At 36.0% G+C, this 23688-nt stretch overlaps 1 protein-coding gene across 3 annotated transcripts; it reads right to left on the bottom strand.

Annotated features, from left to right (window-relative positions):
* Positions 1–988: 988 nt before the first annotated feature.
* On the bottom strand, positions 989–16128 carry ORC2 (origin recognition complex second largest subunit 2). Of its 3 annotated transcripts, none has more exons than XM_086441033.1 (7): positions 15683–16128; positions 14413–14666; positions 14119–14225; positions 13275–13407; positions 10674–10968; positions 1874–2101; positions 989–1323 (listed from the first exon to the last, which is right to left on the bottom strand). In XM_086441033.1, exons 2-7 carry the CDS (start codon positions 14539–14541, stop codon positions 1127–1129), a joined length of 1089 nt encoding a protein of 362 aa, XP_086297159.1. In that variant the 5' UTR covers positions 14542–14666; positions 15683–16128; the 3' UTR covers positions 989–1126. The 3 variants fall into 3 exon arrangements, with proteins under 3 accessions (XP_086297159.1, XP_086297158.1, XP_086297157.1); XM_086441032.1 differs by lacking the exon at positions 15683–16128 and adding an exon at positions 15136–15283; XM_086441031.1 differs by lacking the exon at positions 15683–16128 and adding an exon at positions 14994–15135.
* Positions 16129–23688: the final 7560 nt, after the last annotated feature.

Raw genomic sequence — 23688 nt, 5'->3', positions numbered from 1 at the left:
CCTCATGTTTCCTCACCTTCGGTAAGAGACTCTCATGGATGGTAAGAGAGTCTCACGGACATCAGGATAATATCATAATAGACTTTGAAGCTTATGCTACAGATACAGCAGAAATTCCAGAAGCATCAGCAAACTAAAACCCTAAAATTTGATTCAGAAAAAAATGAAAAGAGACCCAATAAGGCAAATCAAAGGACCTTGAGTAAACCCTATGATTGAAGAGTGCATTGAAATCCAATCTCCAAACATCATCTGCATGAAAATAATTGAAATCCCATCTCTAGCATCATTCTCATGAAAACCTCATGAATTCAAATTCAAAATTGGGTTCAGCTTTGCTAAAAATCAAGAAAAAAGCGTCTCGAAAGATGAACAAAAACACAATAAAGTGAAGAAAAAAAAAACCTCGAATCAAAGAAATCTTATTATAAATAAGCAATCGAACTCGTCGAGCAATTCATCCCTTCAACTTATTTAGGACACAAAAACGATTCAATATCAAGAAATGTGGTAAAATCAGAACTATATATAACAAAATATTGTACAAGGAAAAGCAAGAAATTTACTCACTTTATCGGTTAAATATATTCACTGCTCATTCACTTGGAAGGGCAAACCACTCTGCATGTCTTAACGGATCACATGCATCAAAAAGCAAAGGTTCTTAGATGAACATGTTTAAAATTTTAACATGTACACGGCTAGGAGGTAGAAACTCTCCATACTTTAGTGCTAAATGTTAGAATAAGAAATAAAGTGGATTGCAGAATAGATGTCATAGACAAGTTTCGGTCACTTCAGTTTATTAAATTTTAATATAAAATAATTGTAAGATTTGTCGAGAGTAATGCAAAACGAAAATTTTAAATCAAAATATGAAATTGTCGGTTTGTGTTTCCTTTTTAGTATAAGAGTATGAGCATGTATAATCTTACTTGTACACGACGTTCTCTCTTACCTTACCTTCAATTTTCAGCGATGAAAGGTATACACAGAAAAATAAACCATACTTTCTTAAACTTTAAATATCTATTTCAATCACGACGTTAAAAAGTCATATTTCCAAGGAACCACAGAAGCCATCCTAATAAGCTGTTGAAGCAATGAAATACAAGATAATGATTATTCAACCAATCTCTAGTAATAGTTTTTCAAGCGCTTCAGATGTAAGAGGTATGAATAAGCAATCCTGGCCATCGGTGTGCCTTCTTGTCTTAACAAGCTCATGATCTTTGAACTCCGTCAAATGGGCATTTAGTGTAACCTGACTACTAACAAGGAAACGCTCACGACAGATTGTGTACAAGGTATTAATTGGCATACCTGAGACAATAAATGCAACATGAAGTTAACGAACAATAAAAGACCAGCCATGCTTTAACAAGTAGGGCTGGCAATGAGTCGGGTAAGGCCTGTACCAACTCCATACCAGAATTAAAACACACACACCCATACCCAATTTCTTACCCAAATTTTAGGGTAATACCCAAGTCCACATTTTTAGCCCAGTTTTAAGTCAATAACCGTACCCGATTTTTGGGTCACCAAAACTGTTATGCTCTCGCCAGAAACTTTTTTGCCTTAATAACAAATATTTTATAATAAACACCCTAATTTTACATGTATTTATATATAGTATACGAAATTATAATTTTGCCCTCAGGTGAATAGGTAATCGGGTAGGATATGACATGTATTCATACCCAACCTTACAAAAATTTTGGGAAAATGGGTACCGGGTAATATTACCCAAGTTCTTAATCGGGTAGAAAAACCTTGCCCACATCTGATTTATCCGGGTCAGATGTGTTGGGTAGACGGGTATTATCTGACCCATTGCCAGCCCTATTAACAAGAATTGGCTAAAAGTTACCTTCTTCATCAGAATGAGCCAATTGATGCTCAGCAAGAACTTTAAACACACTCTGTGCATTTGGTGTCAAACTTTGTAACACTATTGCAGCTGTTTTAGCACTTTGAGCCGTCCCGCCATGAGCAAGAATTAATGGAAAGAAGACTCCTTCAACCTTGTAAGGAGCAAAGGTGGGAACATGATACCAACACCAATTGAACTGTGTGTGAACCATCTTCTTGTCCCACACTAGCATCAAACCAAGAAGAATGCTACACATTAGGATGGGAAATGTTTGCATTCATATGATGTTATTCATAGCGTAGTCCAATATAAAATCATTAATATACCAAAAGAAGAGAATTACATTATTAAGTTATAGATAGTGGGATGAGAACTTTCCACTCCATTAACACCTAGGTATTTTTGGAGCATTGGTTTGGGTCTTAACATTTGGTATCAAAGCCAACCCCACATCCAAGGTTCGAGTCATGGGGAGGCGATTATGGAAAAAAAGAAAAAGGGAAAAAAAAGGGAGTGGGGGGGGGGGGTGGCTCGTGCATGGTATGGGATATGGAAGGGGTTCTAGAAAAAAATAAAGGGGGCTCAAGAGCCACTTTCTTGCTTGTGCCCTCAGAAGAATTGTAGAATTGTCAAGTCTCTAATTAAGAGCTTGACAGATATATATAATAATAAAAAAGGTGAATGGACAAAAATGCCCTTACATAGGTGAATGGACATAAATGTCCTTACACAGAAAAAGAAACATAGAAATAACAAAATTAGACTACTATTATCTACTATTTTCCAATACCCCCCCTTAAGCTGAAACAAATATATCAACTAAACCCAGCTTGATAAGATGAGAGTTAGACCTAGAAGGACCAACAGACTTTGTAAACATGTCGGCGAATTGATCTGAAGAAGATACAAAGACTGTCTAAAATGCACCAGATTGAACTTTCTCCCTGAAAAAGTGAACATCAACCTCTATATGCTTAGTTTGTTAATGAAGAACTGAGTCAGAAGCAAGCATGATAACAGACTTGTTGTCGCAGAACAACGAGAAAGAACTAGAAAGAGGAAATCCCAATTCTGTTAGTAAATATCGAAGCCAGAGAAGCTCACATGTCCCAAGAGCCATAGCACGATACTCAGCTTCTGTAGAAGAACGAAAGACCACATTCTGTTTCTTACTTTTCCATAATATAAGGTTACCTCCATGGAATGTACAGAAACCAGAGGTAGATCTCCTATCTGTAAGAAAGCCCGCATAGTCAGCATCAGTGAAACATGACAAATGTGGTTGAGCAGTGGATGAATAGAAAAGTCCAAGGCCAGGACGTGACTTTAAGTAGCGAAGAATACGATGAACGGCCTCAAGGTGAGATGTACGCGGAGCATGCATTAACTGACTGACTACACTAACCACAAAGGTCAAATCCGGTTTAGTATTAGTCAAATAAATCAGACGACCTACAAGTCTCTGATAAGAAGCCGGATCAGATAATAGATCACCAGATTCGATATGAAGTCGATGATTCTGATCCATAGGAGAAGAGGTAGGACGACAATCAAGCATACCAGTATCCTGAAGAAGGTCCAATGTGTATTTGCGCTAAGATAGTGAAATACCTCGTCGAGAGTGAGCTACTTCTATCCCCAAGAAGTACTTAAGAGGACCCAAGTCCTTAATCTCAAAAACACGACTCAATATCATCTTCACCCTGTCAATCCACTGGGCATCATCTCCTGTCAAGATAATATCATCTACATATACTAGAACAATGGCACATCGACCTTCCAATCCTCGATGAACAGAACAAGTATGATCTGAGTGGCATCTAGTAAACTCCATGGACAAAATAACTTCTGAAAAACGCTGAAACCAAGCTCGCAGGGACTGTTTCAGACCATACAGAGATTTGAGAAGGCGGCATACCTTCCCACAATATTCTCCCTGAAGACGAAACCCAGGAGGGGGGTCCATATATATAACTTCAGTCAAATCACCGTTTAAGAAAGCGTTATTCACATCGAGTTGATGATGTGGCCATGAATGACAAGTAGCTAAAGAGATAAGAAGACGAACAGTGGAAAGTTTGGCAACAAGAGCAAATGTGGCACCAAAATCCTTTCCTAGAGTCTGCGTAAACCCCTTAACAACTAGTCGCGCCTTATACCGATCAACAGTGCCATCTGCGAAGTATTGCACCGTAAAGACCCATTTACAACCAACGGTTCGCTCCCCAGATGGAAGGGTAACAAGTTCCCAGGTATTATTTTTCTGCAAAGCATCCATATCAACAGTCATAGCTCTAGTCCACTGAAGATCTTGCAAAGCCTCTGATATAGACCGAAGAACTCGAATAGAATCAATAAGAACAAGGTAGGCCTGATAAGAAGGAGAAAGACCCTGATAGGAGACAAACTGAGCAGTAGGATGATCAGTAACACACCCTCGTTTACCTTTGCGAAGAACAATAGGTAAGTGAGAGTCAGAAACAAAAGGAATAGGAACAGGTATAGGTGTAAGAGTAGGAGATGAAATACCTGAGTCCAAGGAGGAGGTTGGTAAAGGTGGAGATGGACGAGGGCGACAAGTGTAGACCTGAAACTCCGACGGAGGTGAAGGAAAGATCGAAGAGGGTAGCACTATAAGTGATGGGTCCTGCGAAGAAAAAGGTTCCTACAAAGTAGAAGTAGTACGAAAATATGGAATATTTTCAAATAATGTAACATCAAGAGAATGTATGACACGGTGAGAAACCGGATCATAACACGGATACCCCTTAGACATAGTGGAATAACCCAAGAAAACGCACCGAATGGCTTTATCATCTAATTTAGTATGAGTGGGAATCCTATCTTGAACAAAGCATGTGCACCCAAAGACTCTAGGAGTAATGGGGAAGAGAGTGCAGTTAGGTTGAAGAACATGAAGAAGTACCTGTCCTCCTAAGGTGCGACTCGGAACGCGGTTAATAAGAAAAGTCGCAATTAGAACTGTCATATTCCAATATGCCTTAGGAACATGCATGCCTCGAAGAAGACACCTGACTGTATTCATGAGATGACGATTCTTACGTTCTGCCACCCCATTCTGCTCAGGAGTGTATGGACATGTCAACTGATGGAGCATACCATTCTCATGAAGATGGGAACGAATCCCATCCGAAATATATTCCCCCCTATTATCTGACCTTAGAAATTTAACAGTGATGTTGTACTGAGTTTGAAACATCTTAAGAAAATTAACAAAAATAGGAAGCACCTCAGAACGAGAACGCATCAAATAAACCCAACTGCAACGAGAATAATCATCTATAAATGTAACATAGTATCTATGACCATTAAATGCAGTAACAGGGGAAGGCCCCCAAACATCAGAATGAACTAAATCAAATATTGCATTTAACTAATGTATACAAGGAATATACGAGGTACGAGTTGTTTAGAGAGTTCACACACAGAACATTGAAATTTGTACCCACTACAAGAAGTTTTTAAAGTAGGAAATAAAGAACACAAGTGCTGAAAATTAGCATATCTTAAGCGAGCATGCCATAAATCTAAAGACTGAGATGAAAAAGTTTGGCTCCCAGACGATGGAAGCAAGAAACTGGAGCCGCAATCGATTGAGATCCAAATATGTACAACCATCATTCTCATACCCCTTGCCAAAAATCCTCCTCGAAGTCAAGTCCTGAAAAATACAGTGAGTAGGAAAAAATGTTACGGAACAATTTAAAGATTTAGTAATGCTACTTATAAATAAAAGGTTAAGAGAGAGGTGAGGGACATGAAGCACGGAGTCAAGAGAAAAATTAGGCGATAATGAGATAGTACCCTTGCTGTGGATAGGTGTGAGGAACCCATCAGCAAGACAAACCTCCCTATGAGTAGTAGGAAAAATAGAGGAGGTAAAATGACTAGACTCACTTGTCATGTGATCAGAGGCGCCAGAATCAATTACCCATGTCATTGGAGTAGAGCCAGACTGAGTAGCATGAAGTGCAGAGGATGTACCTTGAGGTGTAATAACCAACGCAACAATCGAGGATGAGGGAGTGTGAGCCTAGATCTGACCCCGTACAATGGCTGCAATCTGAGTCTGGAGATGTTGCAAATTGATGGTGCCAAGAGTCGTTTGAGAAACTAATGCAGACTCTATAGTAGCAGCACGAAGAGAAGGATGTCCCACAGAAGATCTCAAAAGGTGGGGATAAAGCTGAAAGCAACGGATCTTTTCATGTCCAACCTTCCCACAATGGCTGCAAGTAAGGCCACTCCCTTTACCACGTCCACGGCCTCCACGAGCTCGACTGCCATGTCCTTGAGGACGAGAATCAGAGAACCCTGAATTGGTTGCTAGAGCCATCTGATCTGTAGCTGGGACAGAGATAATCCCAGGGACTTGAGTCTGAGAAGAAGCTACACGGCGACGACGCTCATCACTATCAATGGTCGCAAATGTCTCAAATAAATATGGTAATGGAGTGGTGTTAAGAATCTGTGTCTAAAGTACTTCAAACTCAGGCGTAGACCCATGAGGAATTGGTATGTCTGATGTCGACCAATCCACTTAACCACATACCTAGTTACTTCTGCAGATAACTCAGCTATAGACTCATAGTGCGAGAGCTCCTCCCAACGAGACTGAAGGAAACCAAAGTAATCTGCCACACTCTGAGTGTTTTGGGTAGCTTGAGCAATATCACGATACAGCTCATAAATCCTTGAGTCATTCATAGCATGGACATATGTTTGAGTGAGGGCCGACCACAAAGAAGAGGCAGTCTCATGGTACATGAACATGGTATAGATGCGTTGTTCCATAGAGTTAAATAACCATCCAAGAATTGTACAGTTATCGATTTCCCATTATTCAAATTTGGGATCAGTGGGGGGTGACTTAGGGATGGTGCCCAATAACCAACCAGATTTACCTCTACTACCCAAATAAAGTCGCACAGACCGAGACCAGGACTGAAAGTTACGACTATCTAACAGAACAGTAGTAATCCGTTGTGCAGAAGAATTGCCCCCAAGAGCAGTGTGAGAGTCATTTATCTCGTGAGTAGATGTCATGGTTTATACTAAACAAAAAGTGACGTAACTTGTGGATTGAAGGGAGATCTTGTACAATCGAAAATAAAGAGGGTCACCTAGGGCTGTCAACGGATAGCTATCCGATCGGACAGTGCTATATCCGAATTCGAATCCGAAAAAAATATCGAATATCCGATAATATTCGAATCGATAAAAAATCTTGAACGATCGCCGACCGGAGAAAACGGTGGTTATGGCTGGTTCATCTGCGTTCTAACTGTCGAGAATCAAAGCCAGGAAGTCATAGTTGTTGTTGTTGATCACACACAGCACTAGTGCTATATCCGAATTCGAATCTGAAAAAAATATCGGATATCCAATAATATCCGAACCGATAAAAAATCCTGAACGATCGCCGATCGGAGAAGACGGTGGTTATGGCTGGTTCATCTGCATTCTAACTGTCGAGAATCAAAGCCAGGAAGTCGTAGTTGTTGTCGTTGATCACATACAGCACTATAGCTGTTGTCACAAGTCCTGTAGACCTCCCAAAGAGGTTGCCTCACTGTCATAGGTCTCTAAAGGCACCCTAGGTGCTGTCGCACGCCTCCGCAGGCTGCAGTGCTGCTATCGCAGATAAAAAAAGGGACTCAACAGTCCAGCCAATAGGCTAACGATGAACAAAATAGGACATGAAACACAGCGCAGAGAGTTATCGCAGCATTTGATAATAAAAAAATGAAGGAGATCGAAAGAGAACCAAGAGAGGAATTCTAATGGCTCTGATACCAAGAAGAATTGTAGAATTGTCAAGTCTTTAATTAAGAGCTTGGCAGATATATATAATAATAAAAAGGTGAATGGACAAAAATGCCCTTACATAGGTGAATGGAGATAAATGTCCTTAAACAGAAAAAGAAACATAAAAATAACAAAATTAGACTATTACTATCTACTATTTTCCAATATCCTCCACGTGACAACAGGCAGGGCTCCTTGTTTGACCACCAGTCACATAAGGGACAAGGAAATCATTGACTACGTGGTGTAGCTCCAACCATAGTTTGAAAAAGTCGCGATTGATTCACAAATATTTCAATCAGTGATTTAACCCCCAATTATACTATTGAAGTTGAGATTTTGACAAGTTGATGAATTTTCTTACTTTGAAGTTGAATTATAATGTGGTTTTGTAATTTTGTTTAATATTATTTATGTTTGATAAATTAAATATATATTTTTCCATAATTAGTATAAAAAATTTATTTTTCCAATTTTCTTCTACTTTAGCCATTTTTTCCCGAATGTTTCCCTCGCCGAATGTTCCCCGAACATCAACCTTGTCACTATGTTCCAAATAAGAACAATAGAAACAAGATTACTATGCTGAAAGCAGGTGCTAATAAAAAGTGAATGCAAAAGAATGAATGATCTTGTGGTGTCCCCTCAAGAAGTTGTATTATAGGAAATTATGGGTAGCTGATGCGACATCACGTATTTGGTTTCCTTAAAAAAAAGTTGAAGGTATCCTTAAAAGGATACACCCATTATATACAACCACAATAGACAACGGAGGTCAGTTTGTCTTCAAGCATAAGAATGAGAGATTCAGGCAGGTCCCAGCTAGGTTAGTTGGTAAATTCCATGGGTGATGATATAGTTACTGATCTCATTTAAAACAGGCCTACAAATCTTAAAAAATAAAGAAAAAAATTGGGGAAAGAAAAAAGAATGAGAGACTCAAATAAAAGTACAGAGAATGTCATCAACTTAAGCACAAGACAAAACTCTTTCAAATGAAAATGTTACAAATAAAATTTGGGGATACCATTTAACTAGAGAAAATTGCAAAACATTAACGCAACAAATGCTAACAAATTGCATAATAATACGAACAAGGAAACACTCAATTTTCCACACCCTTACTACGTTAAATGACCCTCTTGAGATAATTTGTCCAAAAGAGCAAATGGACTGGTGTGTCAAGGTAGGAAACGTACATATTAGAGAATCAATTTGGTTTTACGCTAGGTAGATCAACTATCAAAGCTACTTTCTACTTAAACAAATGGTGAAATACAGATATAAGAGGAGTATCTCAACATAATTTTTACTGACTGAGAAAAAGCATATCACAAAGTACATATAGAGTGCATTTGACAGGAATTGGAAAAGAAAGAAGTCTCGAATAGATATATTAACATAATGAAGGAAGTGTGCGAGGGCTGCCTGTAACTAGCGTGGTAGCTTACGAAGAGACAACAAATGAGTCCCCAGTAACAATATTTGACATAATAAAGAATATTTATGAGAGGATTGTGACTAGTGTGAGAGAAAGAAATAATGAATGAGTTCTGAGTCAAATTGATTTACATCATGGATCGACTTTGAGCCCGCGTTTGTCTGCTCTTATCATAAACAAAGTAAACACTCATATTCAAGAGCACGTATATATGATCTTTGAAAATGATGTAATATTGATGACTAGAGAGAGTCAACAAAAAAACTGGAATTAGGGAGAGTTGTTGGACTACAAAGGCTTTACAATAAGTAAAACTAAGACAAAGTACGTGAAATGTAAATTTGCTACGGACACCCCAAAGCAATCAAGTTCAATACCTTGCAATGAAATATAAGGATGGAAAGATTGAAGACGATGTTGCCATAGGCCCAGAGCATTAGAGCTGAATGGTTAAAGTAGAGGTGTATTTCAAGAGTGTTAAGTGATTGATGTACACCAATCAAATTAGAAGGAAAATGTTATAAGAAGGCAACAAGCCCAACTTTTCATTTTATAAGTTAACAAGCCCAACTATGCTAACTAAATGTTGGGTGATTAAAAAGTACCGGTGTAAATAAATTGAACGAAGCAAATATGAGGATGTTGAGATGGATGAGTATAAAGACCCGGAAAGATAAATTAGAAATGAAAACATTCAAGAAAATGTAGGAGCTCCAACAAGTAATAAACTGAGATAAAATCAACTGAAAGGGTTTAGCCATGTTCAACAAAGATGAATTACAACCCCATTCAAAAGAAATATTCAAGTTGAATGTTCTAGAAGAGTGAGGGAAGAGCCAAAAGAACAAGGATTGGAGATCAAGGTTTAAAATATCATGTCAATTGAATGTTTCAGTTAATGAAAAACTGATATGATATCGGCTGATACATTCGGTACAAACCGATACAAACTCAATAAATTGAATGTTTCATATAAGTCTCGATCAATACATTCCGATATTTTAAAACATGATTGAGATATAGAAACGAATATGAATAAACTTTCAATAACAAAAGACATAGCTCTTGACGAAATAAAATGAAGGAACAAGATTCAGTTAGCCAACCCAAGGGGTTGGCCTAGTGGCAAACCGAGCCTTGATAATCTCCTCAGGAAGAATAGGTCAAGAGTTGGAAACCCCACAAAGTAATGAATTCCTTGGGGCCACCCTCCAAGGTCAAGTTGACTATCGACTCAACCAGTTGCAGGTAGGACTTTCCAAGGGGGAGGTGTGTGTGACTGTGGGGATACCCATGATAAGCAAGAAAAACAGATTCATTTAGCCAACCCCAAATCATTGGTATTAGGCTTTAATGATGGTGTGGACTAATTTGATCATGTGTGTGCTACACGTCCAAGAAACAAGAACAAATTAAATATGTACACAAATTAATTCTCACTTTAGTTGAGTTGCAAATAAGTTAGCATTAAGAAATAGGATCTAGAGAATACTCTACAAAATAACTATTAATCGGGAGAGTACCTACAAAGGGGTGCATTGACATGGTCAATAGATGCGACAATACGAACATGGGAACAACTAGCAATTCGTGCAAGAGTCTGTTGTGATTCAAATTCTCGCAACCCAGGGCCATCAATGTTGTGGATGACAACACAAACAAAGCAATTGCTCTTCTTAGTGTGTGACCCATCCAAAAATGCAAGAAGATCTTCCATCGATTGTGAACTAAAAGGTTGTTGGATTTTATACCCGCTTCCTACAGAAGTCTTTCGCTTCATTTTTAATTGATCCCATAGAAGTTCTGCCACGGCAATCACAACCTACAAATGAAACATTCAAATTAAATAAACATTCCTACACATTTGCATATTTTACAACAACCATTATATTACAACTCAAACAATCTATGAATAAAATGTTTTAGAGAAAATAAGACAAGTAAAGTAAAGGTCATTTGGTCTCAATGACTATTTGATGCAAGACAATGAGGGAGATAAGAAAATAGAGGGGTTTGGGCTAGGATAGGGTAAACCTAAAGGTAAAATATTTTGTTTTTTTCACAATTACGACAATTTCAGTAGGATAGATGAAAAAGGGTTAAAGAATGGTTAAAGGTTAAGAGAAAGGATAAAGGGTTGAGATTTGCAAAAGAGATTAATGAAATATGGGTTAAAGAAAATAGGGAAAGGATTAAGGGTGGAGGTTTGTTAGTTTCAAGAATCAAGAATCAAGAAAGGGGTTTCAAAAATCAAGAAAATCAAGAACAAGAAACTAAAAGACAATAAAGAAAAGCAAAAAAATAGAAAACAAAAATAAAGATTAGAAGAAACGAACGTTAAATTGGACTCACCCCAAAATGACCTCACACCACACCCATTATTGGGAAGATCAAGCTCAAGCTCAAGCTTTCTTTTTATTCATCATTCTTCAATGTTCATTATTCATCAAAAATTAATTAATTAATTAATTAAAAATTTAAATAAAAAAAAACCTAATACAATCTATATAAAGAAGATAAATCAAGAATCCTAGTCAAACTAAAATACCAAATAAATAAACCTAATTTTCGTAACTTTCTCTCTCCTAATTTTCATACCCCAATAAATTTAAGTAAAAGACAAACTAAAATTACTAAATTGCTCTTAAATATTATACTAAGACCATAGGCCAATAAAACATCAAAATAAACCCAAGAAACATAAAATTAAAGCCCTAAAACAACAATATGAATAAAAACTAAAATCTACTCTTTAAGATTTAATGTCCCCATCACTATTGCATATAATCTAGAAATAGAAGTGCAAGATACTGAGAAATAAAGCTAATACACTAGTTTTAATAACCAAAACCAGTTATTGTTATAACATCACAAAAGTTAATACTCAAACTTAGCCCACTGTTGCAGTTTACCCAAGATGTCTAGCATCCAATACAAGAAATGATCACGTGACTAATAACTTTGTTAATGTAAAACTAGGAAAATCAAGACCACAGCTTATCCACTCCATTTGTAACCTCAAGTCTTGACCAAGTCAACATGAACAACTTAACAAGTAGAGACTATGGGATTACTCCCTAGTTCTAGGGAAAATCAAGACCTGACATGTATATTTAGGTATTAATAAGTTATATATCACCAACACAAGGCCATAAACAGGGAACTAATGGGAAAAACTAAGTAGAAGGAAGAAACCATTCCACCAAAATAAGAGAAAATCATCCTGAGAACTGGAGAACATAGGTCTCATTCATGATAACAATCTAGCCACAATTAAAACCCCCGTACTAAGTCTGTTAATTAAATAGTAATTGGTATATATCAAATAAATAAACCTTAATTCAAAATAAAATGCCTGCCAAATATGAACATATCATCAAAGTTGAAACGAGAATCCGGAAACCTCATTGCATTCAAGAATATGAACCATGTACTTGAACGTATAGGATTTTTTTTTTTTTTTTTTTTTTTTGATAAGTTGAACATATTAGGGTTATCCAAGCACAAGTTGTGAAACTGATAAGCAAAGAAATGATCCACTTGTAATTGCATGCCATGATAGATAAATGCTGATATAGTACAAACTAAATGAGAATCTAGTAAATAATCTATCCCATGCATGATAATTCTCATCTACTCCTTGGGAGTTCAGTTATGTAGTATCAGTGGATGATAGTATAGACCCAACAAGCATTCTGAACTGTTTATATGAAGCAATACATGAACCTAAAGTCTAACCAATAGTTGTTAATTTCACAAGTTCCAGTCTTGGTTAGATACAGAAATATCTCCATCCCCAATATTTCGTACGCTAACTAATAAGGCTACCAATCCTCATTTCTTGACATTTAACCAAAAGTAGATGTAAGGTCACAAATAATGCGTTTCGAAGGCAACAATAAGAACGATGTTTTCAAGACTACAGAAAGTTGCTGTTGTTTTCAAGTCTAAAGAAGAAAGGGGCTCAGACTATCTGGTCATGATATTGAACTCAAGACCTGAATTGCATTGACTTGACAGGCTCTTTATTCAGTTCTACATGTGCAACTGATGATATATCCACAACAAATAAGGAGGTCAAGAAACATATATCATTATTTATTGCGATGTAACTGAAGTAGATCTTACATGTTTAAGATTGATTAACTGAAGATAGCCGTTGATAACAACCACACCAGAGTCGGTCAATGTTGTTGAAGCAAAATCTTCGATCAATGCCTTCTTAGAGCCAAATCCATACATTAAAAGGCCAAAACCAGACCTACAAAAAATATAGAGAACAATAGTATAAATAAAAACAAATATTTTAGAATGCACAAGAATATCAATCCATTCTACTATTCCAGAATAAAAAAATCTAAATCTAAATCTAAGAAATAGAGAAGTTCAATATGCAATACAAGTAAACATAATATGATCAAAATTAATTTGCTAATAGAGCCACTAAATTCTAATAATTATACAGCAATTTCATTTTTTTCATTTGAGTAAAATAGAATTAACACTTATTAGTCCACATCTCAAAAGGGATGTGGGATGCCCTGTGTTATCAAATAAATAAATAAATAATAGAATTAACACCTACACCTAAGACAAAGCTTTCTCTATGAGCTGTGCAGCAGAAATAACCAAACTAAGCTCCATTGCTTGTTTTATGCCAAATCTGCCTCACGCATTCTTTGCATGTACATTCTTCGTTACATTTGTCATCGTTATCAAAGCCTTATCCCAAAATTTTGGGGTCAGCTTAGAAATCAATTATGTCTAAAGCCATGCCCTTTTTTTATGGGTAAGCTGGAGTTGAACCCACGACCTCAAATCTGCTTTGCAATGTTTCAAGCCAACTGAGCTACAGGTCTAAGCCCCATGCCTTATGTTAATCTAATAACCAATGTATTTGTAAAAGGAGAAGAACAAGTCCAATATCGCTACCAAATGAACAAAATCTCACAAAGTGAAAAATGTAACAAACCTCAGCTCAAAAACCCATTTGGGGTATAAACTATTGTAGCTGTTCGCCAATAATGTTATCTCTTTCTCATGTTTGGTTACAATCTTAGACGCTGCCTCTCTCAGTTCCTGACATCAAAATCTCTACATTCTTAACCAAAATACAGACTTCATTCAAAGAAAAGCAAACCAGCAAAAGCATTTATTTTATATTAGAAGCATAAAAAAAATCAAAACTGCAGAAAGAAAGAATGAATCATAAACCAAAAAAAAAGTAAATAAATAACATAGAATGTGAGAGAAAGAGAGATAGAACCTGTTCTTCAACAAGATTGAGATCTGAAAGCTTTCGAGTCGATTTCTTTCCACTTCCACGCAATTCTCGTGCCAGAAAATAGTTTCTGGAAAATCCGAACTCGTCCTCGTCTCCTTCACTCGAGTCCATGAGTTTGAATCACAAGACCAATAACAGGTTTGAACGATGCCCTAATACCAGTTTACTGTGTAATTACAGATTTTTACGTCTATTTGCGAGTATCTGACAGAAAATTTTCTGGGTGCTTGGTTATTCTGTAAACGAAAAAAAAACATAATTTTATATATTTGAAAGAAAAAAAAATTATTTGTCCATTACTAATGTACCTAGATATCATCAAATTCAAACAAACGACATTCTATTTTAGGCATCTTTGTCAAACAAATCTCGAACTTCTTCCAAGCTTTACACACCTTACAAACCCAAAACTACGTTTTCTATAAGGCATGGAATCAAGAATCTTAAATTCCAATTAACCAGATTTTTGTGGGGCATTTCATCAAACAATTGACGTGCCTTATTAATGTCAAAAATATATAGCATTATAATCTATAGATGAGTTTGATTGAGAATTAGTGTACCGATACAAGAAATTTGTTTGGTTAAAAAAAAAGATCTCTATGCGATTTTGATGATCCGTCGTTAGGGTCTCGACCATGAGATTGAAGACGATGATTCAGCCGCCAGAGAGAGAGAGAGAGTGAGTGAGAGACTCACACTCACCTCAGCTGGTTCAGAACTCCAGATCGTGCAATAGAGAGGAGAGAAGAAAAAAATAAAACTTAGAAATTTACGGTTCTGGTTACGGTTCTTATTGGTATCGAATTGAACCTGAGCTATTGAAACAAGGATGCAACTTGGTTCGGGTTGATTCGGTTTAGAGCAAAATCAGAACCGAATCGATCAAGGTTGATTTCATTGTATGAAAATCATAATCAAATCAAATTGGTCTAGAATCGAACCAACCCAAACCGACTCTAATTCTATTTGGTTCCATTCGGATCCATGGATTGTCAAAAAAATTTCTTAAACAAATATTTTTAATAAAAAAAAAAATAATAACTAGTTCATGCATAATTTTGAAGTTTGATAATGGCATTTAAAATAGTATATTTCTTAAAATTTTAATTAATTATTGTATTAGATAATAAACAACTTCATATATTTTTACATAAATAAAAATTTTATTTAATAAAAAAAATTAAAAGAACTTATCTCTATAATTTCAGGGAAAAATCGACTAACTAATAATATAGTTAAAAAAACTAACCTCTTTTCTCAAAAATGCTTAAAAATTGGAGACTTTTAGATCCTGTGCAAGCTTTCGTTTCTCCATTGGAATAATTCGAAGAACAACTTCAGTGAACAATATCGAGCAACAAACTATCAAATCTGACTGTTCTTCAACTCCAAGAGACGAGAGAGAGAGAGAGAGAGAGATCTGCCAGTCGTCGAAGTTGACAAGCAGTCCGTAGCCCTTAGCCAGCCAGCCACACCTCTGCTTGCAAGAGACACGAGAGAGAGAAAGAGAGATCTGCCAACTGCCGGAGTTTACAGGCAGGCCGTAGCCTGCAACCAGCCAGCCACACCTTTGGTTGCAAGAGACGCGAGAGAGAGTGAGTGAGAGGGAAAGGATGATCCGCTCGCAGCCCCACAGCCTCGCAGTCCGATAGCCGGCAGCCGCATAGAGAGATGAGAGAGAGACGAGAGTAGGAAGAGATTTTTTAAAATCCAAATTTTATTTTAAAAGAACTTCGGTTATCGATTTGGTTCGATTATTTATAAAGTATAAACCGAGAACCGAACCGAATCCATCGGTTCTTTATTTTATAAATCAGAAACCGAACCGATTTCAATTTAAAACTCACGGTTTGATTCGATTCTCGGTTTGAACCGAATTAAGTTGCACCCAACAACTGGACCGATGATCAAAGCGGAATTTTGCTCAAATGGTCGGACCTAGGTTAAAAAAAAAGGGAAAGTCTCAATTTTCTTAAATCTCAGCCATGATATGAGTTTAAGTGAGAGCCCACATCTCAGCCTTACTTGTGATTGAGAGCCTAAAAAACCCACGAATTCTGACATATAAAATTTCATTTTCCCACACATTATCTATTGGAGACTTTATGAGTTTAAGTTGCACCATAGATTTTGTAACCACCCCGAATTTTTAATTCATATCTCGAGAAAAAAATAAATAGTGAAATTTTAAGAAAAATCTTAAAAGTGGAATTTAGGGGTAAAATTTTAGGATGTTTCTGATCATTTTTAATGGAATCTGACCTAACCATTAGATTCAAAATGATAGAAAAACATAGTTTAGCCTGTAAGCACGCTAAAATGCGAGTCCGAATATAAAAGTTACAAAATCCTCGATTACCGGATCGGGCCAGGCTAAAACAGTGACTTTTTGTTAGAGGAATAATTTTTAAAATTTGATCATACCATTGGGTTCATAACGACAAATTATTCAACATAGACTATTTATTTGTCATTTTTGGAGATCAGGAAGTCGAATTATCGCCAAAAACGAAAACGACATCAAGTTTAGGGGTCACCTCAGGCAAAAAATGTAAATTTTTGTTAGAGATAAAAATTTGTAGTAGAAATTGACTACACCATTAGATCCGGAACGAAAAATTAGATGAAATAGAGTATTCATTTGTCAGTTTTGGATTCCGGATGATCAAGTTATCATCGATCAAAACAATAGGCAAAATACCGATTTCGTCCTAACTTTTATATAAAAAAAAAAAAAAAAAAAAATTTAATTTTTTATATAACTCATCTTCCCCAACTCGTCCTTACAGCATAATGAACGAAAAAAAATAAAAAAATAAAAAAATTTGTTTTCCTCCGATTCTTCCACCTCAGATCTTTCACAAACGGTTCGCCGTCGACGATCGACGCAGAAGGGAGAAATGTCCGCAGCTACGTTCTCTACAAAACCCACCCAACCTTTCTTTGTTTCACTTTCTATTTCACCCGATATCGTCAAAAATCAGCCGTATTTGGATACAGAAATTTCGAAACTTTGACCTCGGATTTCGTCCGTTTCGGGGTCAAATCGCTTTCTGACGCAGAAGGGAGAAACGTCCGTCGTCTCATTCTCTACATAACCCACTTAAATTCCTTCCGTTTTCTCGTATTTTTCATCCCGTATAGTCAAAAATCAGCCGTATTTTTATACGGAGATTTTCGTAACTTCGACCTCGGTTTTCATCGATTTTGGGGTCAAACCGTCTTTCGTCGTAGAAGGGAGAAGAGACGAGCACATCGAGATCTTCAAAACCACCGGGCCGATTTCGAAAATCAGCCGCTTCGAAGTTCGGCCCGTCTCGATTACCGTGCCAATCGCCTCGATTTCCGCGCACGTGCTTCAATTCCGTCGCCTAGTGATTGTAAGGAACTCTCAATTTCTATTAGTAATCTAGATTGTGAAAATTGCATTTAAGATTTTATCGAAAAATTTGGATGTATTTTTAAAATATAGAATTATTTTGTTATTTCAAAAATTCACGCCAGAAATTGCATGTTTGATATGTTTAATTGTATTTTTAATAAATTATACGTGGGTAGGGTGTTTTAACGGGTTATTGCCATAAATTGGGTCTTGTGTACTGCTCGGACCCCGTTTTGATATGAAATTTGTATTTTTTTTTTCAATATTATTGATAGAAATAAATATATAGTTGAAAATTGTGATTTAATATTCAATGAACTCATATGAGTTGATGAATATCAGAAAATGGATATTTTATGAAGAGATTGAAAACTGTAAAAGTCGAAAAAAGGGAAAAAAGGGTATGAAACGGTAAAATGTCAGAGTCACACCCGAGGGGTGATGTCTGCATTTTACGTTGTTGTGTTGTATGCAGGTTGGTGAACGGATATCCAGGGATAATGTTACTGGTTGCATGTTTATTTACTTTCTGTTAGCGCGAGGCGCTCTGTTATGTTATTTATTTTAGGCCGGGTGGCCACACTTGCATGGTAGGAAACTGGATATCTATTCTCAACCTTGTATTGTTAATTTCTTTTTTGTTTTCAAATGAAAATAATATATATAAGTAGATATTTTGTGAGTTGTTAAAGAGTTTGTGAATGCCTGAAGGGATAGTGCATCATATCATCCGGAGTGGTGTACTATCCTGGGATGTACGGTAGGACCACCAAACTCATACGTGGTATGGGACGCGTATGAGAGTTGAGTCACAACTGGAATCCGGGTTTATTCCTCTCTATCTTTACCAGTGAACTTGTAAGTAAAGGTGGTCGTATACGAATGGTTTGTATCTTTGGGAATCACATGTACGCCTGATAGGCATAGACGAAGATGATTAGTCAGTGATCACTAACAATCTATAGTAGTCGAACGTTCTGACACATCGAAAAGAGACCCATTGCTTACGGTCACGTCAAACGGCCAGCCTGAGCCGGATAAATGGTCAACCAAACGTGGTAAGGGCAGCGACCGGCCACAAAATCAGGAACTAAAAATCAGAGAAGAATTGTAACATTATGTCCCGACTGGGAGCGATCCAGTCGTGAATCCCAACTCTCTAATTCCAATACTCCACCATTGTGTATTATGTATCTGTTGTTTACTTTGATATATAAAATGAAATACATGTTTAATGTTTCCATTTGATCAATTAGATTTGTACATAAAGAAAATGGTATAGTGAGTACTGTTGATTGATGTAATGTCAGTTTTAAAATGTTTAGTTGCTCATCCCTGGCTATATGTACCAGTTAATCGTAGTTTATTATGTAAAACTTTGATTATTTTAAAATGATTCAGTATGCTTATTCGTTCATGTTAGGAGGGGTTATTGGCAGAAATTGTTTGTTTCCCTACTGGGTAACCATTGTTACTCACCCTTTCCTTCTCCATTTTTTTTAGTTTCAGATTCAGAGCTTGGCGAGGCAAGTATGGAGTACAAATGAGGATCATCTGGTTGGTCAGATAGACAACCAGAATTCGTCACCTGGTAAGTACTAGGGCTATACCCCCTAGTGGTGTCAATTCCCCCAAATAGTTTTATAGATTCTGTCTTGAGTGTTAGGATTTCTGTTAGAGTGAGAAATTTTGTATAATCCTGTATTCTAGTTATTCTTCCGCACTCTGATCTTTCGTATGTTATTAGACGTATATAAGCTTCCGCTAGTATTATATTTTTTATATGTATGCAGGATTGTATGTTGGTTATCAGGTGCAGGTTGAACGCCTTGGAATGCTAACATAAACAAAGGAGACCATGCCGAAATTTCGATGTGCCACTTAGTACCTCGAGATCTGACATGGGGATTTTTATTAGCGTTCGGCGGGGCGCCACAGATTTTATGCCTCAGAATACACATCTTCACATCCCCATAAATATGTGTTGTTGTGTATCCCAACGGTTAGAGATTTATGATTATAACACATGCCACATCGGGAGAGTATTTTGAGTTAGCCAAGTGTGGGAGTCAGAAAATCATTACTCATATATTTTAAGTAGAGCCTAAAAAAAACTAGTATAAATCTGTTTTTTACCTCATTTCAGCATCATATTAGATGGAGAACCTCACACACCTCCCCAATGCAGTCGATTAAATTCTCAATGAAGAACAAAAGTTTAGTAAGGAAAGTTGGAAATCGTCTTCTTTCCCTAAATCATCAAAATAAAAATTCAAATCTTTCAACTACATGATAAATGAGAGAGAGATAAACAAATCGATTAAGAGGGGGGAGGGAAGCTTCTAGATTCTTTGATGAAAAGATAAAAAAGCAAGGTAAAAACTAATAAGATCTTTGGATCCTATATTGTTGATTTTCTTTGAGGGAAATCGTTCCTCCAATTTTAATTTAAAATTCTTTATTTTATTTTTATAAAATCAAATGTCTACATTTTTATATTTAGGGGGAAATACTTCTAAGTAACCTAGGACTACAACTAACTTGCCAATTATTTTATTTATTTATTTATTTTTATTTTTTATAGGTAAATGAATGGTTAGTACAAGAATATTGTTAATTGTTAATACTTAGCATAAGAAGCATGGTTTCAAAGGATTTGAACCTAGGACATGGGAAAAACCTCCACAAGTCTTATCACTTAGTTAAATAGTACTTCTTTACAAAAAAAAAAAAATAATAATCTTAAAATACTAAAGGTAAAAACATTTAAAAAATACTCAAAGTCTCAAACCCCTTAGTTTTTTTCATTTATTTTCTTTTCTCCGAGTTTTTGAAGAAAACATATCCGTTCATCTCCCTCACCTTGCCACCTCGTCAGAAAACGAAGAGGTAACCCATTTATCTCTCTCTCTCTCTCTCTCTCTCTCTCTCTCACTGTCTCAACTACGTTAGTGTGCTATGAAAAGGTAACTCTTTCTCTTGTCCTTGCATGTACTCCTCATATCTCTTAGAAAACTTCATCTGCTTTGTTTTTTTCTAACAAAAACTCATAAAAAAATGTACACAAATCTCTCTCTCTCTCTCTCACTCTCAAATGGATATACCCATTTATAGAAAAACTTTCTCAAAAAGTTTGATTCCTTATTTGTTTTTTCACGACAACCTTTAAGGATTTTATATTTTTTTCTCAAATTACTATAAAGATATCTATTTGTTCTGATTTTTTTTTCTTTCCATAAAAAATTCGTGACTCCTAACTCCTAAGGCACAACTCATAACGTGTTAGTCTAAGAAGACCCTTTTGTAGCATTTTTTAATTAAAATACTTTAACTACTCTTACAATAATATGTTGATGCTTTGTTTATGCATGTTATGTGTTTTGCATGATGTTTTGTTTAATATTTATTTTGCTTAATTATAAGCTTTAACTATTTTAATTTTACTATTGAAAATAATAAGTATGAGAACCGATCCGAACCAAAGTTGGTTTGGATTGGTTCGGTTTTATAGGGTAATTGGATTGGTTTGGTTCTAAATTTTAGAACCGACATATTTGATTCGGTTCCGATCTTGCCACAAATCCAAACCATATGCACCCCTTGTTCTTGGTGCATGTCCCATGTTAATTGTTTAATTGTTGTATGATGGTTTGTGAAGTGGGCAACACATCTGTAGAGGGCCATGATGAATGCAACTTGAGAGTGGTTGAGTGTTGGGGAGGGTGACGTCTAACAAACTCCCAATCAAATGTAATATCATTCTCTCTATGCAAAGCAAGCCCGAAGACATCCACCAATAATTTTGGATGCAATATCTAAATAGCGGGTTTGATATCCGATTTTAATCCCAATATGAAAGTTTTCATGAGATGGGATTTGTGTGGTGGGGGTTGATGAGGTTAAAAAGTTGCTTGAATTTAGGATAATAAATTCTTATACAATGCCAATTTGTGTGGACTTAGAAAGAAATTTCTTTGCGTCAATGTGTTTTGAATCGCCAAAACGAACATATATGTATCGTGAAAATTATTGCCAATCTACAGTACCCATAGAACGACGCAATCATCGATCCCAAGTTGAAGCATCACCAAATAAGTGAAGACCAGTCAACACAACCATCTGATTATCGTGAATGCCATGGAGATGTTGATGCTGTTCGCACAATCTAACTATCCTCTAGGATCGATGCTTTCAAATTTCAGAAAATTTATATGAATTGTTCAACCATGAAACAATGGATTCTATGTTGAACCATCATCTCTGGATTTGTTATGGCGGCTGCTCACGGGTTCGCGAGCAACATGCATTAGTAGTTGAGTAGGTTTGGGAAGATGTTGTTCCATACGATTCTCATAGAGAATGAGTGTCTATAACTATTTTGACAATTGCTGCAATTGAGTAGTAAGTCCTTGCGCAAGTGTTGCAGGCCATCTACATCAGTGGCGAGTTTGTAGAGTTTGGGTTCCAAGAGATCTACTCAATCACTGACCTCTTTTTCCAACACCATGTTTAGTACCAAGATCGATTACTTTGATACCAGATGATAGGATCTTTGGATCCTACGTAGTCAATTTTCTTCAAAGAAAATCGTTTCCTCCATTTTTACTATGAAATTCTTTATTTTATTTATGTAAAAATCAATTGTCTACATTCTGATATTTAAAAGGAAATACTCCTAAATAACATAGGAATCCTACTAAATTGAAATTAGTGTAGTTAGCTAGAATTAGAATAAACTAAAAAAACTCCTAAAACAACTCAATGACTCCAAATAATCCAATAACACATAATAGGGTTCTAAACAAAAATTGACAAATATTTTGTAGATCTTTCATGTGGTTTAGATCTTTAGCATAGCTTTTCAACCTCCATTATAAAGAAAACCTTAAAAATATTGAATATCAATTTATCAGATTTTAGATTCGACAAGTCAACGGTTCATGATAACCGATTCTCACGGTCGAACCTACGTTCTTAAGAAAATCGACAATTCTTGTTAAAACATCGATCTATAGTAAACTAGATTGGCATTTGACCCGATCTGACTGTCAGTCTAATTTTTAAAAACACTACGTAAAATGGTTTCAAAACTCGGTTTGACGCTTCATCTTGTTCATGGACAAGATCGAGTTGTCTTGGACGAGTCAACCCATCATTTAACTCAATTTACAATTATTTATTCATATCTATATCATAAAACACAACTAAATTGGTATGGTTCTAAGACACAAATCTTTGTGTGGTACCCACTTTAACTATTCTATTATTTTTTTCTTTTGACCCCTCAACTTTATTTTGCTCCTCTAACTTTATATATTTATTTTTCTAATCTATTTTTTCATCTTTTATTCTTTAATCTCAAAATTTTTAATAATATCCTTTCAACTTTTTTTTTTTTCACTTTTATGCCCTTATCCCTATTACAAGTTATAGTTTTGTGAGACCCAATTTTTTTTTTTAACTTCACCCCTTGTAACTTTACTATATTCATTTTTTACCTGTTTTACGATTTTCGTCTTTTACTTTTTAACCTTAAAATTTTCAATAATAGCCCAAACCCAATTAGGCTTGATCCAAACCCACTAATTTCGTGTGATTTCAAGTTGTGTTTGCGGGTCATATTAAAATTATCACCACCTATTCTAACTTTATATATATATATCACTTTGATGGGTTAGAAGTTCCAGAATGAGTTAATTTTTGGTGAGGATAATTCCTCACCAAAAACCAACCCATTTTAAAACTTCTAACCCCAATTTACAAGTTGAAGAATTATGCATCGTCAATTTTTTTGTAAACCACATTTGATGGAATTTGAAGTTTCGGAATGGGCTGATTTTTGGTGAGCTATGACGAGAAGATTATCATCACCA

Source organism: Akebia trifoliata, chromosome 4 (genome assembly GCF_017979445.1).
Source record: "Akebia trifoliata isolate Shusen 1 chromosome 4, ASM1797944v1, whole genome shotgun sequence".
Lineage (NCBI taxonomy): Eukaryota > Viridiplantae > Streptophyta > Magnoliopsida > Ranunculales > Lardizabalaceae > Akebia > Akebia trifoliata.
Note: the sequence above shows the minus strand (reverse complement) of the source record. Positions and strands in the feature narration are given on the sequence as shown.

What these genes read in the sequence shown, in the direction of transcription:
- ORC2 (XM_086441033.1), bottom strand. Translation starts at nt 14,541, where the DNA reads ATGGACTCGAGTGAAGGAGACGAGGACGAGTTCGGATTTTCCAGAAAC. An exon ending in TCAATCTTGTTGAAGAACAG is followed by an intron (nt 14,226 to 14,412) that starts GTTCTATCTCTC and finishes TTTTGATGTCAG; the next exon opens with GAACTGAGAGAGGCAGCGTC. An exon ending in AGTTAATCAATCTTAAACAT is followed by an intron (nt 10,969 to 13,274) that starts GTAAGATCTACT and finishes TTTCATTTGTAG; the next exon opens with GTTGTGATTGCCGTGGCAGA.